The 16,887-nt window shown below is 47.8% G+C and overlaps 1 protein-coding gene across 4 annotated transcripts in view; it reads left to right on the top strand.

Moving 5' to 3' along the window:
• Positions 1 to 16,792, top strand: part of fgf14 (fibroblast growth factor 14) — a 159,490-nt gene extending 142,698 nt beyond the window's left edge. For all 4 annotated transcript variants that reach the window (XM_061841049.1, XM_061841050.1, XM_061841052.1 and 1 more), the window contains 4 exons: positions 4,408 to 4,518; positions 6,513 to 6,616; positions 12,377 to 12,575; positions 13,383 to 16,792. In XM_061841049.1, the coding sequence (XP_061697033.1) occupies positions 4,408 to 4,518; positions 6,513 to 6,616; positions 12,377 to 12,575; positions 13,383 to 13,525 (557 nt within the window). In that variant the 3' untranslated portion in view covers positions 13,526 to 16,792. The remainder of the gene's footprint in view (positions 1 to 4,407; positions 4,519 to 6,512; positions 6,617 to 12,376; positions 12,576 to 13,382) is intronic.
• The last annotated feature ends 95 nt before the right edge of the window (positions 16,793 to 16,887 follow it).

The raw sequence follows: 16,887 nt of genomic DNA, 5'->3' as shown, positions 1-16,887 counted from the left end.
TTCTCGATACTGCGATAAACAATACATATTGCCAGATAATGGTGAAATTGATATTTGGACGGGTGGCATCAAAACAATTTCTTTATCTGATCATTTCAATTAGTCACTGTTGTAACCATTTCAAAAGTAAGACTGAAGAACTGCTGCCCCGCCCCTTAATGGTTTCCAAATAATGTCTTTAAACGTTTTCCCATAGGCTGGTGTCGGCCATATTTGCGGAGTGTAAACATTATCCGGGAGTCGCCCGTGTACATTTTCATCTGGGGAAAAAAAAAAACAAAAAACATGCATGTATTTTATTACTCAGCTCTCACCTGTGCTTGCTCAGTTTTAGGGGAAAAAAAAAATGCTCAAAATGGCAGCGACAAGTCTGCATCTTTTTTGGGGAGGTGGGGCAAATCAATTATGTAAAGCGAAATCAAACGTGCAGACCATCAATGACATCAGTGATCTTGCATGTGGTGATGACGATCAGATCGTCGAGATTTGAATCATCTGCGGCAGCACACTTGAAGTGCGGCCCAAATGTTCTCCTCGCGGGATTCAAACGGCTTTTTCCTCCGGCCATCCGGGCTTCAAAATGGCAGCCGCGTATCCAAGCGCTCATCTGTTGTTGTCTGGAGACCGCCACAGTCATCGCGCCACAAACTTGACCCGCATTTTCACTCGCTTGCTGACTTTTAGACGGTAGTTGGAGTTATTTTTCCGTCATGCCGGAAAAAGGAACTCGCGTGAAATGAAAATCTATTCCGGGCTCAAACTTTGGCCGTCAATCAACTGCACGTGCAACGCATTTAATGCTGCGACCGTTCAGCATGACCAGTTAATCATCAGAGATTTAAATTCCATTCTTCAGATTCGGTAGGTCGTGCCATTCGTTTTTCCCATCCATTTACGTTGTGTTCCAGTTTATGAAATCCTTTTTGGCCCGACAATTAGCTTAGCATAAACTCATTCGGTCATTCATATCATTAGCTTAATGGCATAGTTGCCTAAGCCGTATTTCAAAGTATTCAGGAAACAATAACTCACACATACATTCATATTTTTATTTATATAGTAACTGCAGATTAAAAAATATTATACGAGGCTTGTGTTTGATCGTCGATCCACCAGATTATTTTGTGCTCCCCTTATAATGAAATTGTTCGCTAAAATTTCTCACGTTTTACTGGTTTCAGAAAATTTGGCTTGTCGCTAAAATGCTTGGCCATTTTTTTTGGGGTGTCACAGTTATTTTTTTGGCGTTTATCTCCGTGAAGATTTGGACGTGCACAAAGATCCTGATTTCAATCTCACTGAAAACTAATCAGTTTGAAGTTGTGCTTCACATTTCTGAATTTTACATCTTTTTTTCAAACGTCTTGGGAGAAACTTAATTTTGAGTTTGTTGACACACATCCACACGAATAGGTTAACGCGCTAAGGTGGAACTCGTGGTTGAAGGTGGACGGTTGGGCTAACAGCCACAGGAACAGGGTAATGCGAGACAAAGGCAGAACTCGTGATCACAGGCGGACAGTTGGCAAAACAGCCACAGGAACAGGGAAACGTCCTGAGGCTGAGATTGTGGTCAGAGGCGGACGGTTGGTCCGACAGGAACAGGCGAACGTCCTGAGGGGGAACTCGTGTTTGGAGGCGGATGGGTGGGCTAACAGCCACAGGAACAGGGAAACGTCCTGAGGCTGAGATTGTGGTCAGAGGCGGACGCTTGGTCCGACAGGAACAGGCGAACGTCCTGAGGGGGAACTCGTGTTTGGAGGCGGATGGGTGGGCTAACAGCCACAGGAACAGGGAAACGTCCTGAGGCTGAGATTGTGGTCAGAGGCGGACGGTTGGTCCGACAGGAACAGGCGAACGTCCTGAGGGGGAACTCGTGTTTGGAGGCGGATGGGTGGGCTAACAGCCACAGGAACAGGGAAACGTCCTGAGGCTGAGCTCGTAGTCAGAGGCGGACGCTTGGTCCAACAGGAACAAGCAAACGTCCTGAGGCGGAACACGCGGTTGGAGGCTGACGGTTGGGCTAACAGCCACAGGAACAGGGAAACACGAGACGGAGGCAGAAGTCATTGTCAGAGGCGGCCAGTTGGCCAAACAGTCACAGGATCAGGTGGATGTCCTGAGGCGGAATTCTTGGTTGGAGGTCTAAGGGGGAGGCCATCGACTCGCTTCAAATTTAAATTGGAAAGTGATTTTCTCCCATTTTTGTTTCCGCTTGACAGCCATCCAGTTTTTGTGACCAATTTTGTACTGGACTTTCTATTTTTTGTTCAATTTCAAATTAATTTGACGATAACGCTTGCATTATTTTAAATTGTGGAAGGCGCACAGCATAGAAACCATTTTCCAAGCAATGTGGGGGGGGGTTACGGATGGTGGTGGAAATTCTTCTGCCCCACATGCTTTGAGGCGTGTGTCAAATTTCAAGATCAGACAAATTTGAATGACTATAAGATGCGGTTCTTTGAAAAATTTTCTATTTTTCAGGGAAAACAAAAGAAAAACGCGGACAAGATGTACAAAAAAGAACAATTTGAGAAGGAGGCAAATACATTTTTGTGGCACCGTGTGTGTTGCCATATCTCGCTGCACTTGAGTAATGACAATGATACGTATGTATGTTATGTTTTTTTGAGCACATCTGATTTTGTCTGCGAGCGTAACAATCACGCAGATATCGGTGTAGGATTAGCAACTTGTAAATGCGATTACACTCTCCGCACATCTGCAATCTCACTGATGCAACGATGATCCGGCTCATTTGAAGACGTAGATTATGATGGCGTGATGCCGCGTAGATTGGACCATTAGGTCCGATTCAGTGGTGCGCGTTTCCTTCCCGGGCTAAGACAGCCGCGACCTTCCCGATTCTCACTTAGAAGAAGTTCCTGCATTTTGAAAATTATCTATCTATCTATCTGTCTGTCTGTCTGTCTGTCTGTCTGTCTGTCTGTCTGTCTGTCTGTCTGTCTATCTATCTATCTATCTATCTATCTGTCTATCTGTCTGTCTGTCTGTCTGTCTGTCTGTCTGTCTGTCTGTCTGTCTGTCTGTCTGTCTGTCTGTCTGTCTGTCTGTCTGTCTATCTATCTATCTTGATTTATTCTTTATCTATCTATCTATATCTATCTATCTATCTATCTATCTATCTATCTATCTATCTGTCTGTCTGTCTGTCTGTCTGTCTGTCTGTCTGTCTGTCTGTCTGTCTATCTGTCTATCTATCTGTCTGTCTGTCTGTCTGTCTGTCTGTCTGTCTGTCTGTCTGTCTGTCTGTCTGTCTCTTTCTCTCTCTCGTACACACACACACACACACACACACAGACATAGTGGAGGACTGGTGAGAGCCTCTGCCTCAGAGTTCTGAGGACCGGCGTTCGAATCCCCGCCCCGTCTGTGTGGACTTTTCATGTCCTTCCCTGCGCCTTTGTGGTTTTTCTTTGGGTGGGGCCGTCCGCTTTCCTGCCACATCCCAAAATATGTACGCTGCGTTCATCGAAGACTCGAAATTGCCCGATTGTGATTTCCAGCGTTCGTTTGTTTCTATGTGCCGTGTGATTGGCCGGTGACCCTGGCTCCTGCCCAAAGATAGCTGGGGTAGGATCCGGCGCTCCCGTGGCACCTTGTGAGGATAAGCGGCTCCGCAAATGCATGGACGGACGTATAATTTGATCGGTTATGAATCAAACCTTCTCCATTTTTCTGTGTCACTGCGACACATTTCTGTATCTGATCCATCAGCGGTGGTGAGAAAAGAGTGACTCATCATTGTGTTCTGATGTTAATTTGTGGATTTGGACTTGGTCGCCATGGGAACCATTCTGATACATCTCAGGGTGCGACAGGTCGCTCGTATCGGGCGGGTGGGCGCCAGCCGGCCGGCGGAAGGCCGCGACGGGTCTTCGCCGACGTCCGCCGTCGCTTCCTTTCTGCGATGGCGCCGGCGCCGCTGGAGACCCGATCAGCTTTCCTTTGTGGAGGGAAAAGTCACCAGATTGTTCCAATGTCATCAGCCAAGCCATCACCAGAAAGTGCCTTGGGCTGCGTGAAAAATAATAATCATCATTTTGTGTACTCAGCGGCCATGTTTTCTATTTTTCAGCCCGACACACACGCACGCACGCAGCCAAGTCAAGTCGAGCTCCTCGGGGGCTTCCTCGGCTGCGTGGCGCTGCCCAAAATCCAAACACACATTCGGTGGTTCCGAGAAATAACTTTGGGCTTTATTCGGTGGATTTCTTCAGCCGGCACCGCTCGTTCCCCCTCTGGTTGCAGTACACAAAACCGCCAGTTGGAGCGCCGTTGTCGCTCGGGCGACACCCCAGCCAAAATGTGTCTGTGTGAAAACGTGTACATTGAGTTTTTGCTCACCGTTGCCCTGTTCCTCCCCCCCCCCCGACCCCGCAGATCCCCAGCTCAAGGGCATAGTGACCAGGTTGTACTGCAGACAGGGCTACTACTTGCAAATGAATCCCGATGGCTCTCTCGACGGCACCAAGGACGACAGCGCGAATTCCTGTGAGTAGTCGGCTCCTTTTCAAAACTGTCGCGGTGTTTTTATATGGACATAAATCCCACAGCCTCACGTGACGGACGGACGTCTTCAGTCTTGGCCTTCTCCGTTTTAAAGCAACTCCACACAACCTCTGTTGTGACTTGCCGTCGTACAAATAAAACTGACTTGACCTGAACAGGCAAACAGGCAAACTCAGAATCACCCCCCCCCCCCCCACCCCCGTTGGCCAATCACAAAACAAAAACAAAACAAAATGTGACGTTGACGCCCAGTTCACGAGTTGGGTAATTAGCCAGCAGTGCAAGCGCAGGAACAAAACACTTGATGTCAAGTCGATTTCACACAGTATGTTGACGGCGGCGCCGGAACAGGACGTAGCAAAAACTTTTATGTCAGGCTCAATGGATAGGTTTCCGATTAGGCCGTCGTTGGTGTCATGGAGGTCAAAGAACACAGGTGATAGGTGAAGCGTGAAGTTTTTTGTCTATCGTTAATTTATCCGATTGGTCTAAAGGTGGTGGTGACGTCATTGGAAACCTATCCGTTCTAGATGAAGGAAAATATCGGGCTAGCAATCGCGCCAACCACGCTGTTCAGGAACAGGAAGTCAGACGGCTGTACCTGGCCACCTGTCGCAAGGCAGAATTTATCATCATTTTGGATTGAAGGAAACGTGAAAAACCGTGCACAAGACAGCCACGCTCACTCGGCTGTTTGACTGTTGAGTTTGCAGCGCAGGAACAGGAACGTAACCCGTTTTTTTTTTTTTTCTGTGGCGCGCACTTGTTTCAGCTGCAAACACCAATGACAAAATCAGCTCCAGACCTGCCACACCGATCAAGCTGGCTGAAATTGAATATGCAGGAACAGGAAGTCAGGAAAACACGTTTGTGTAGCAACTTGTTGCTCGGCGGCTTTAATACAATTATAAGTGCCCCATAGTCTGATGAAAAAATTCTGACAGCAGTTTGACAACTTGTTGCTGGGCAGAAATCATAATTATTTCCCCCAATGAGAAAATGGCCGGGAACAGGAAGTCTGGCGCCAATACTTGTTGCTCGGCAGATTTCATAACAGGAAGCCAGACGCACATGTTGGCGTGACCACTTGTTGCTAGGCAAACTTCAGTATCAATTTCATACGGCACCGCTATCAATTCTCGTTTATGATGATACGCGGAATCGGATTTCACTCCGCTGTAAATTGCACCGGAAAAGGTAATTCTGTTCTGCTCGTTTTAATTGAAATAAATGAATCAAGTGGGCAAGCGGTGATGCGTTTACCGTCATTAGCCTTTGCAACATTGATTCATGCTCGAAGCGCGGAAACCTCCGAAACGGACGGTTGCCCAGGAAACAGGAAGGTCCTGCGGCTACCTGCTACCTGCTAGTTGCTAACGAGTGACACATCGTGTTAGCGTGTCGACCTGCTGAGATCTAAAAAAAGGCCCAGTTGACAGGGATGATAGTTGCATTTTATTACAAATGTGCATCCTGTCACACAGAAGGGAGATTTACTGCCATTTGTAGCCTAAATGTGTAATTTAAAAAACATTGAAAGTGCAAAAGGTAACGCTAGCAGTCTCAAAACAAACATTATTCTTGAAGTGTTATCGCTCAGGTCCTGCCACAGCTGCAATCAAAGATGGCCTCTCCAAAGAGCCGATTGCTGTCATTTCACTGGTATTGTTGCGTTTTCCCCGTTTGGCCAGTCCCGCATCGTCACATTTACCGTTGAGCGGTCTCGCAGCGGTACAAGGGCGTCCGTTAGCGGGCGGGCGGGCGCAGGTCGTCCATTTGGGCAAGCGCAGGACTATTAAAGCAAGCGCGCATGCGTGACGGGTTCCAGATCCGCCGGCGAGCATTTCATCAGCAAACTCACAGGAAGTGAGGCGGCGCTAACTTAGCGTCCAGACGCCGTCCGGATGACGCGCTCATCTTTGTTTGTTTGCACTCGTAAAGCGTGTTTGTGGTCCTTTTTTTTTGGCATCTCGCAGCTTTGTTCAACCTCATTCCCGTGGGCCTCCGAGTGGTCGCCATTCAGTCTGTGAAGACGGGCTTGTACATCGCCATGAACGGCGAGGGCCATCTCTACACATCCGTAAGTGCACTCCAACGCATCTCAACAAATTTGAAGAAATGATTTGCAATTTATTGAGCCGTGGCCGCCGGGACACGTCCACTGATCCGCGGGACTTTTTTTTTTTTTTTTTCTTCTTAATTTTTAAATTTTGGTTGCAGTTATGCATAATACAAACCATTTCCCCCAAAATAAAAAGTAATGCTTTTTTTTTTTTTTTTTTTTTGGCTCACAAGGATAATAAATAATGCCTCTTATCCTCACAAGGGTTGCAGCCTATCCCGGCCAGCAATGGACGAAAGGCAAACTCCACCCTGAACTGGTCGCAGTGCGCACAGAGCTGACGAGTTGTTTGCGTTTGAAAAAAGGAAATTGAGAATAAAACGACCCGATTTCTCCGATACCGGAAAAGGTCAATTAGCGCAGAATGAACTCCGTGAAAGGCGACAGGGAGAGGAACCTCTTGAGTGCCTGCGAGTCGGCCGTTGCGTCGCGTTCTTTTGTGCGAGGGTCCCGCCGGGCTCAGCGCCTCCGACGGCTTATCGAAGCGCCGGAGCGAGCCTCGCACAAAGGAAGCGGCGCTCGCTCCGTCGCTTTTCTGATCTGTTCGAAGCCGACCCAGGCGCAGTTCATTTATCTCCCCCCGCCCCCCTGCTCGGCCCAACGGCGCCGATTTTCTCCCTCTGGGCTCAACTAATTGCCGCCGGGGGTCACTGGTCTCAATTCGGGGATAAATTCCAAATGAGTGTTTTCCTGACGCGCCTTTCTCCGGCTCGACGGTCTTCAGACGGCAGATTATTTGCGTGACTTTGGCCGCTTCCTGCCAAATTGTGGTGAGGGCCAGTTGGCCCCCACGCCACTCGATTCCACACAGTCGACGACATTGTAAGCCATCAATAAATTGATGTATTTGTATTTCGCGCTACATCAGGGCCGCAACTATTGATTATTTTGGTAACTGGGTCAATAATTTTTTTCTCATTTCATCAGAGTAGAAAGCACGTTTTAATTTGCATCCCTTTATTGAAAAAAATGAATCGACAGTGCTGAAAATGCCCAAAGATCAATTCTTTGTCATTCCGCTCCCGGCGGTGATGCTTGCGACATTTTACTTGCACATCAAGTTTGAATCCAAAACATTTCAACATTTAATCACGACACATCGGCTCGCTTGTTTTCATTGTTTGCGTGCGCAAAACTGCAAACATTGGAAAATGAATATGAACTGACACGTGTTCAATTCAACTAAATAATTCAAGCTTGAGGGAGGGGGCGAGTTATTAATTTTCTCGTGCAGTCGTGTAACGAGCTGACGGTGTAACATTGAAGAGAAATAAACGCCTCCCATTTTCCAGGTGAAAAGATTTGTTGTATACATAAACACGCTCGTCAAATTAGCGCCAACGTTTTGTTCCTTTGAGAGACTTGGTGAGAGCCACTTCGAGGACTCGCTTGCGCTTGTCCGTGTGATGACGGTGAAAACGACGTCTGGATCCTTTGGAAAAGCCTCCCCGGACGGCACTGGAGCAAAAGAATGTACGGGGCGGGGTGACAAGCGCCACCTCAGTCAGGAGTTGCCGCCGACACGTACATCCCGCAAGCATACGGCGATCGTAGCTGTAAAATCTCAGCTTCACACGAGTATAGCGGCTCCTCGCCCGACACCTCCAGTGTCAAGCGTGTGAATACGTGCGTGAGGTTTCGGTGGCTAACAGATGGCTGCGCTTCGACCTATTTTCGGCGCCGGGCGATGGAAGCGAACGTGCTCGTCGAGTTGCGCAACAATGCAGACGTTGGAGTCCTTCACGTTTTGGTATTTTTCTTGATTCAGATGTTCCGTCTTATATCTGCCTGTCAAAGAGGTACAAGAATGTATCGTGTCAACAGAACAGAAGAAGAATTTTTCCAGCACTCTTCCTTGTCTGTCTTGGTTTTTGCAGAGGCCGAGTATTAGTTTGGACAGCAAAGTTTGTCTGGTTCACGATTGAAGGTTAGGTTATGTGGTAGTAGATAAATGATACGTTCACGTTGTGCAGAAGGTGTCGCACACGGTAACGAGCCATCGGGGGGAGGAGCATCGGCGGTGGCGTTGGGACGGTCGGGGTGGACGGGCTTCGCCCTTTCGATCCAAATCGGCGCTCTCTTCCGCCCGGTTTAGGGTCGTTTGGATCCAGGGGTTAGCCCTAACCCTAACCCTAAGCACAACCCTAACCCTTATGAACAATATTGAAATTGTCATAGATGTAAATTTGATCATTGTTCATTTATTTTTTTTTTTGTTTGTTTGTGCTGAGTTTATGTACTCAATTGAACGTTATTCTTGAGTCCAGCTCAATATTGATCACTAACTGTTGGTTGATTTGCTGTATTTCGGATACACACCAAATCCCTCTCAGTCCTTTGACAACTTTTTGCGTTAGCTTTCTTGAACCTCCACTGTGATAAATAATAAAAAAAAATGACCAGTACGTCACTTTGTACTAATTAGGGCACAATACCTTTGGTAGAAAAATCCTAGCGGGGTTGGGGTTGGGGTTGGGGTTGGGGGGGGGGGGTCATCATTGTGAGCTGAGTCTCGCGAGCGTCACACATCCAACGACGGTCTGCAGACAACTTTCTGTTTTACAAGCTTCCGCGACTCCCGCAAAGATGAACGCTGCTCCTGAGGTGAGGAGTTGCCCGTTTGTATCCGCACGCCGCTTGACGTTCATGCGAGGGGAAGGCAATTATGTTCCTGACGAGGCCCATAAATAAATAGCCGGCTGAGCCGGGAGCGTTTGCGCCGCGAGGTGCCGATGACAACGTCGCGACAAAGACCGCCAGTGCCCAACACCTGCGTCCGTGGATCGGGGATTTCACTCTGCGCGATGATGAATAAAGCAATCGAGTGCGTCTTTCTCGGACCGACACGTGGCTATTTTCTTCTTTAAATCACAAAATCAAACCAACAAATGAAAACAACATGGTACTTTTCTACATCCACTTTTAGACTCGCTGGTTTTTGTAATATCTTGACAATCGAGTTTGTCAGCACCCAAGACGGCTCAGAAGGGCTCCTCTGAGCTTTTCAGGGTGCAAACCATGCAGATCCTTACAAAGTTTTCATTTGGTTTGGCTGGACAAATTCAGGTGGCACAGCGTTGGACCGGGGTTCAGATCTCGGCCCCGTCTGTGTGGAGTTTGCGTGGGGTTTTTCTCGGGGTACTCCGGCTTCATCCCGCATCCCAAAAACGTGCCTGGTGAGTTAATTGAAGATGTTAAATTGCCCATAGGTGTGATTGTGAGTGCAAATGGTCGTTTTTTTGTTTTTTTTTTTTTATACAGTTTGTGCCCTGCGACCAGTTCCTTTTAAGCAGTGTCCCAATGAATATTAGAGCGTGTTCGCGGATTTGGATGCATCTTTGCTCCGACGGGGGGTTGTTTCGGTTCAGCGGCTTTGTGTTGTTTTTCCGTCTCCTTCGTGCTGGATCAAAGTGTGGGTGTGCGTGAAGGACGGGGATTCTTTCACAGTGACAGAAAAGTCCACGGCGCTCCGCTCGGCTGCCGACGTGTAAAAGCCGCAGTCCTTCGCGTCCCCTTCTCAACGGGCGTTCTCCTTTCCTTTCTTTTTTTTTTCTCCATTTCCACGGCAGAATCGAAAGGAACATTCAGCTCAAGTTCCTCCTCCAGGAGATGCAAATAATCAATAAGTGTGAAAGCGGGAAAATGTATTCTGTCAAATTTGAAGCGAGCCCCCTCCCGTCATGCCGCTCGCGAGTCGACGGGACGAGACCTGCGCCGGCTCCGTGGGCCAGCAGGTTACTGAGATTTATTACGCAGTCTTTCATCTCCAGCGTCGATTTATACCAGTGGGGAAAAAAACAAGTTTTACCTCGAATATCGGCACTGAGGACCTTTCTGATGTCCCCTTTGGAGAGGGACATATCGTCGCTGTATGTGCACGCACATGAGAAATTTTAAACATTTCCTGGCATGAGCTGCTCCCAGGCACTGTGGGCCACATTCGCTCATGTTCTAAAATTGCAACCTGTGCGTATGCTGTACAAATTCTCGGGTGGGTGGCCCGCAGCACTTTTCTTCCTCTTCTGTCATCCAGAGACCGAAACAAGTCCAGCGCCCCATCAAGATGAAACATTGTTAGGGTTGTATTAAGCGCCCACGGACGGCCTCGCGACAACCGACTTGCGCTGAAAGCGCAGGACACGCTACGCCGACGGCCGAACGCAGCTGTAATCCTTCTCCGCCTTGAATACGCCGCCTCGGGCTGTGAGCGGCCGGAAAACGATCAAATGTTGAGAGACTGAACAAAAGATGCTTTATTTGGAAGCACACTACTCTATTCTAATGGAATGCCTTTTATTGGATTTATTTCATGGCTGAAATTTGAAATGCCAACAAGATCCCCCAGCCCGACTAATTTTGACCAGAAAGTTCCTTGAACTCAGCAGAGGGCTACTTTAAGCCAACCTTAACCCAAGGGATGATGTGGGCGAACTCACTTGGAAAAAAAAATAAAAAACTGAAGCCTTCAGGATCCGTCACGATCCTTGTGGTTTTCTTCCCAGTTCAATCCAAATGACAGCAGTTGAAATTCACCGGAGAACATCTCCTGACTTTTTTCTGTTGCCTGTTTGAATCATTCGGACACCCCTCGTCTCCTCTGACAGAAGGCCGAGCGTCGTACGTCCCGGCCCGATGGTGGCGCTTGCTTCCAGGGGACCCGCACGCACTCCAGTGGAATGGCTTTTCCTCGGCTGTCAGCTTCCAGGAACACCAAAGTGGGAACCGGGAGGCGGCTGGGGGCCAGGAGTCTACCGTGTATGGTGGTGCCGGGGCAGATGGTTACTCTGGGATTCACGTGGTTCCGATTCCCTGTAGTAATGGCAACCTTTTTGCAAAGGCGGATGAGCAGCGTCCACAGTAATCGCTTCAGTTCCCCGACAACGTTTGGAATCCATTATCTCCTACGTGATCGTAGACGTAGTTTGCAGGCCAGCCAGCGCCTGACTTTAGCGTAACAGATGTGCCCAAAGTGCGTTGATTAACGCATCGCGGTGCGGCCCTTTATTTTTAGCCCTAGCAGGGGCGGACACGCTGGAAACGCTTTTATTAGCCTTCTGCTTGGAGATGAATGGCCGACAGCCAAGAAGGGTCGTTGTCCCTTTCGGGTTCATTTGTCTTTGTCCACGCGGAGGAGCCGCTCGGTTAGCTCCGTCATCACTTGCGCCGGGCCACGCTAACAAGTCGCTAAGAAGAAGAAAGCGACTCTTTTGTGGATTCGACTTACAACAAGCATCGAAGCTCACACCGGAAGTGAGATTCACTTGAGCGAACGATCATTAGAGTTGTGGCTGATGAGCCTGAGCCGATCCCAGCTGACTTTGAGTGAGGGCCACGACGCTGAACCGGTTGCCAGAGAATCACAGTAGGACCAGAAGTTGCTTTTCACTCCCGTCAGAAGTCATTTGAGTCAGACACATCGCAAACCACACACTTGTGCTGTTCCTGCCGTGATTGCGAGTGTTCGGTCTACAAAGTATGGACCACATATTTTGAGGATTATTTATAAAGCTCCACGAACCCTTGCAGACACTTGATAATCACCCCTACACTCCGAGTAACCGCTACCATACTCTCAACGCTTTTTTGACATTTAAAAGTGGCATATTTTTTTACCAAACCAGCGGTTTGGAGACGAACACTTGAAATTTTTTGATGGTGAGGCGATGTCGTCTCTCGTTATGACACGAAAGTTTGAGTTTTGTGTTTGGGCCTTTGCAGGAGCTCTTCACGGCAGAGTGCAAATTTAAGGAGTCGGTGTTCGAGAACTACTACGTCATCTACTCGTCCATGTTGTACCGACAGCAGGAGTCGGGTCGGGCCTGGTTCCTTGGCCTCAATAAAGAGGGTCAAACCATGAAGGGGAACCGAGTGAAGAAAACCAAACCGGCCGCCCACTTCCTGCCCAAGCCATTAGAAGGTAAACACAATTTGAGCTACGCCTGAGATACAAAATATGTGCCATTTTCGAAAAACACCCACGGAGATCACAGTAGTCAGCCAAAGGCACTAAGAGCCAGTTAAAACCTGTTGGGATCGGGAGCACGCCAATTTATGCGAGTTTTACAAGCAAACGAATAACGATTGCTCAATCCATATTTGAACGGGGAACGGTCCAGCCGGTGGTGAAAATGGTTTCTTTCTTGCAATTCAGGCATTTTTGCCAAACCACTCGTCCCCTTAAAGCTTGTGGCCGATTGAAGCCTATTGCAGCTGACTTTAAGAAAGCGCCGAAATTCGATCTGGACGACGACACATAACGACAGACCTTCATTCACACGCACCTTCTCAAAACATTCCAAAAGGTTTCTGAAGTCAGATCTCTTGACTTTTTGAGCCGGACCACTGGGGCCTCCACTCCCTGAGAAGGGTTGCGTCAGGAAGGGCATCCGGCGTAAAAATTGTGCCAAACAAATATGTTCGTTCATCTGAGATGACACGCTGTGGCGACCCCGAAAGGGACAAGCCGAAAGAAACTTACTTACTATTCCACTGTGCTAATCTTCGTTTTCATGGCAGCCTGAGATTTTATGCACGGATGACGTTTTAATTCCTACGACTTTCGCGGCGTATTTTTCTTACGATGCGGATGCACGGCAAAGACTGGACTTCCGGATACCCGTAAGACTTTTGTCATGAGCAGGGACGGATTCCTTGTGTGTTTTTGACCACCTTGGCAAACAAAAAAATGATTCTGATTCTGATTCTGATTTTGATCTCTCTCCAGTCGCCATGTACCGAGAGCCATCGCTGCACGACGTCGGCGAGACGGTGCCCAAAGCGGCGGTGCCGGCCGGCAAAAGCACAAGTGAGCCCGTGGTCATGAACGGAGGCAAACCTGTCAGCAAGCCCGACAAACCCCCAACATAACCACGCCCCTGCCGACTGATCGACGGCGGCCCACCTTTTGCCCTTCGCTCGAGCGCCTTTCCTCGACGGATCTGTCCCGACCTTTCCTCTCTTTCTCCTCTTGCCCCTCCACTTTTGTTTCTGCCTCCCTCATCTTGGCCCTTTTTCCGGTGGAGGGATTCTTAGGTGGAGGCTGGGGGCTGGGGGGAAGGTACTGGGAGGGTGCAGGGCGAGTTCCCCAGCCCAGGAAGACAATGTCGGACTTCTTTGATCCTGGAATGCCTTTAAAAAAATTCCTCTGGAACTGCGAGGTCGTGGTGTGAACGTGTGTTTTGCAGCCACTTTGCTTGCCATGGGTTCTTTCCAAAAACCTTGTTCCCTTCTTTGAGGCCAGGCCCCATCGCAGAGGAAGTCTGTGCACCTGCAGACCTATTTTCTATACAATGGTTCACCAGCTAGCGATAGTGGCTGTATAGCTAGAGTCAATATGTGGACGACTGTCCTCTATTTTTTAAGAATATGTTCCCCTTGCCCCCTTCTCTTTTCTAGAACCAATCACAGGCTTTCCTCTTTCACCTTTGAAACACACGCAAGTGAATCTTGGGATTTTTTTTTTTTTTTTTAGTTCTTACAGCGCTTGCAATCGTCGTCGTTGATGGAGTGCTAGTTACCTACCGCCTGCGCAACAATCAGTGCAACGGGGCAAACGCATTTGCAAAAAGGCACGTGGGCGACAAAAGCGCAGTGCGGGAAATGTGTCTACATATCGCAAAAGTTCCGCGCCCCACCTTCTCTGGTAAATCTATTTTTCTTGAAGTTAATTTCCGAGCGCGGGCTCTAGGAATATTTCTCGGCCTTGTGGGCCTCGGTCGCCGACCTGTTGGACTTCTTGGACCGGGAGACGGTCTGTACCACACGGGAACGCGGCCGCAACGTTGTCAACGCTTGCGGCTGCGTCTGCAGACTAAAGCCTAGGCGAGGTTGATCTCGTGTTCTGTCTCTGTTGCGGCAACAACGTTACGTATGTGATCTTTTCATTGTGTGATACAAAGGTACAGGTGGCGAATGACTTCAAAGATTAAAAAAAAAAAAAAAAATTCAACCTAGGTTATTTATTATTCAAGAGAAATCGTCTCCTAGCTCAGCATGCAGAGTCCAGTACTGATCTTTCTGGCCTATCACGTGCCTGTTTTCAACCTCGATTTTTTTTTTTTTTTTTTTTTTTTCCCCGGCATGCAAAAAGCGGTTCCCAGTCACCACTGGGCCAAAGGTGCCTCGCCCGCCCGACCACCCACCCATTCATCTAAAGGACACGTAGCATCGTTAGCATAGCGAGAATCTCCCCGCTCACTCTGAGATGACCAAAGGCTTTTCCCCCGCACCAACCAGGAAGATTCTTCCAAAATCCATCAACGCTTTTCACTGTGATAGCTTTTTGTTCCCGATCCCGCCCGAGATGTCTGCGTGACCGCCGCCCTGCTATGCTACTCCGTGGAAAGGTCTTAACTTGATGTCATTTTGCAGAGCTTTGTCTACCTTCAATTAGTCACGTGCATGTACTTTCTGAGGTGTCAGGCTATACAGTACGTAGTGTAGGACTTGACACGGGCATGTCACCGGCTAGGGCACCCTCGCGAGCTAATCTGCACTTTCACTCCGTTACTCTCATCATGACTGTTAGCTTATGATGACCGATACGGGACATTTGTCTCGCTTTGATCGGGCTTTTCTGACTAGTTTCAGTTCTTTCATGTTGAGAAAGTTCACATTTTTACAACGTCGATCAAGAATAAGACACGGCCAATTTGTTAGTAAGAGTTGATGCAGGAACTGGAACGCATTGGAATCGAATTTGGGACTGTGTGTCTGCGTCAATTCTCGGTCATCCGGGTCATGGTAATCCACCAAAAAAACGGAGACGGCAATTGGAGAACTCTTGTTGCCTTCTTTGACTCTTTCCAGACAACTCGACTTCTTGGTTGTTGAACTTCACTTTTGTTCAAGTTTGCAACTAGACAAATTCTTGGTTGTTCAACAACCAAGAAGATGCTCAGTTCCCTTGTACTCAACTTTGAAGAAGTTGAATTTGTCGGTTATCAAACTTCGAACGAGAGGAGACTAAATTCTCGGTTGGAGTGGACACTCTTGTTCTCGTTGACTCAAGTTCTAAGGAAACGACAGTCAAATGTTTTTCAGAACTCGACTTTGACAACTTTAAGACAACCAAGAATTGAGTTGCCGTCCATCCAATTTCCGAGGCTACCGGACTTGTATTTAACTTCAAAACAATCGAGAGGTCAACTTTCCTCATTTTGGACTGTAAAAAAAATAAATCAAATTGACTTCCTCTCGGTGGACTTCAATCGAACAAAAACAAGTCCGGTTGCCTCGAGTGAAACTTTCAAGGCAAGGCCGGCTTCAATTTTGCTAACAGCTGCTATGTGAAGGCGTGTTTGGATCCTCGTCACAACTTTGATGTTCCTTCTCCCGATTTCCCGATCCGGGTCACGCGTGATGTCATTTCCCCTCGCCCGGTTCCGTCCGACGGCGTGTAAACTTGCACGTCCTTGTTTATTCTGCTCATTTTGTCCCACTTTTTGCACGGTGGAGAGAAAGGTGTCGACAAACCGCATGTAACGTACGCCAGCAGTCGGTATGTGTGGCTCCAATTTTTTGGGGGGACGACGTATATGCAAAATGTTTGCCGGCACCGTCCACGTTGTTTATTGTATACAATTCTGCAAATGTAGGACGTAATACGCAGTATAGGTTTGCACCTGGAAAGGTAACAAATGTGCGACTGGGATGACCGAGGAGTAACACGAACACTGAAAAGAAAAAGTAACTATATATGTATAAACTATCAAAGAATGACTATTTTCGTAGTATGACTTTGTTCTCATAAACCTCTTGTCCAATACATTAGGACTTTATTCCAATAATTGTATTCTTGTAGGATTAAAACAATATTTTGACTTTTCTTCCAATGTTATATTTTGGGTAAGATAAAATTCTTGGCTTTTTATTCTTGTAATATTCCAACTTTTCTTTGGGGAAAAAAAAAAAAAAAAAAAACCCAGAACGTACCTGGTGAGATTCTCGTCCGATAATTCTTTTCTTTCTTTTTCATGTGACTTAATACACATCTGAAAGTCTGATTATCGGGTCCCTTTCTGAAGTTTAGTGACGAAAGAGTCTGAAAACCTCTCAAACAATGAGGTACTGTAATCCCCCAAACTCCGAAATGATTTTTGTAATGGATGCAAATCAAAGGGGGCGGGGCCAGCTCCACATTTGTCCGGTTTAACGAGCCAATACTTTTGTGCATATGGCGCATGTAAGTACGTACTGTATGTCCTCGATTTTCTTGGGGGAACATCAAG

Source organism: Syngnathoides biaculeatus, chromosome 14 (genome assembly GCF_019802595.1).
Source record: "Syngnathoides biaculeatus isolate LvHL_M chromosome 14, ASM1980259v1, whole genome shotgun sequence".
Classification (NCBI taxonomy): domain Eukaryota; kingdom Metazoa; phylum Chordata; class Actinopteri; order Syngnathiformes; family Syngnathidae; genus Syngnathoides; species Syngnathoides biaculeatus.
Note: the sequence above shows the minus strand (reverse complement) of the source record. Positions and strands in the feature narration are given on the sequence as shown.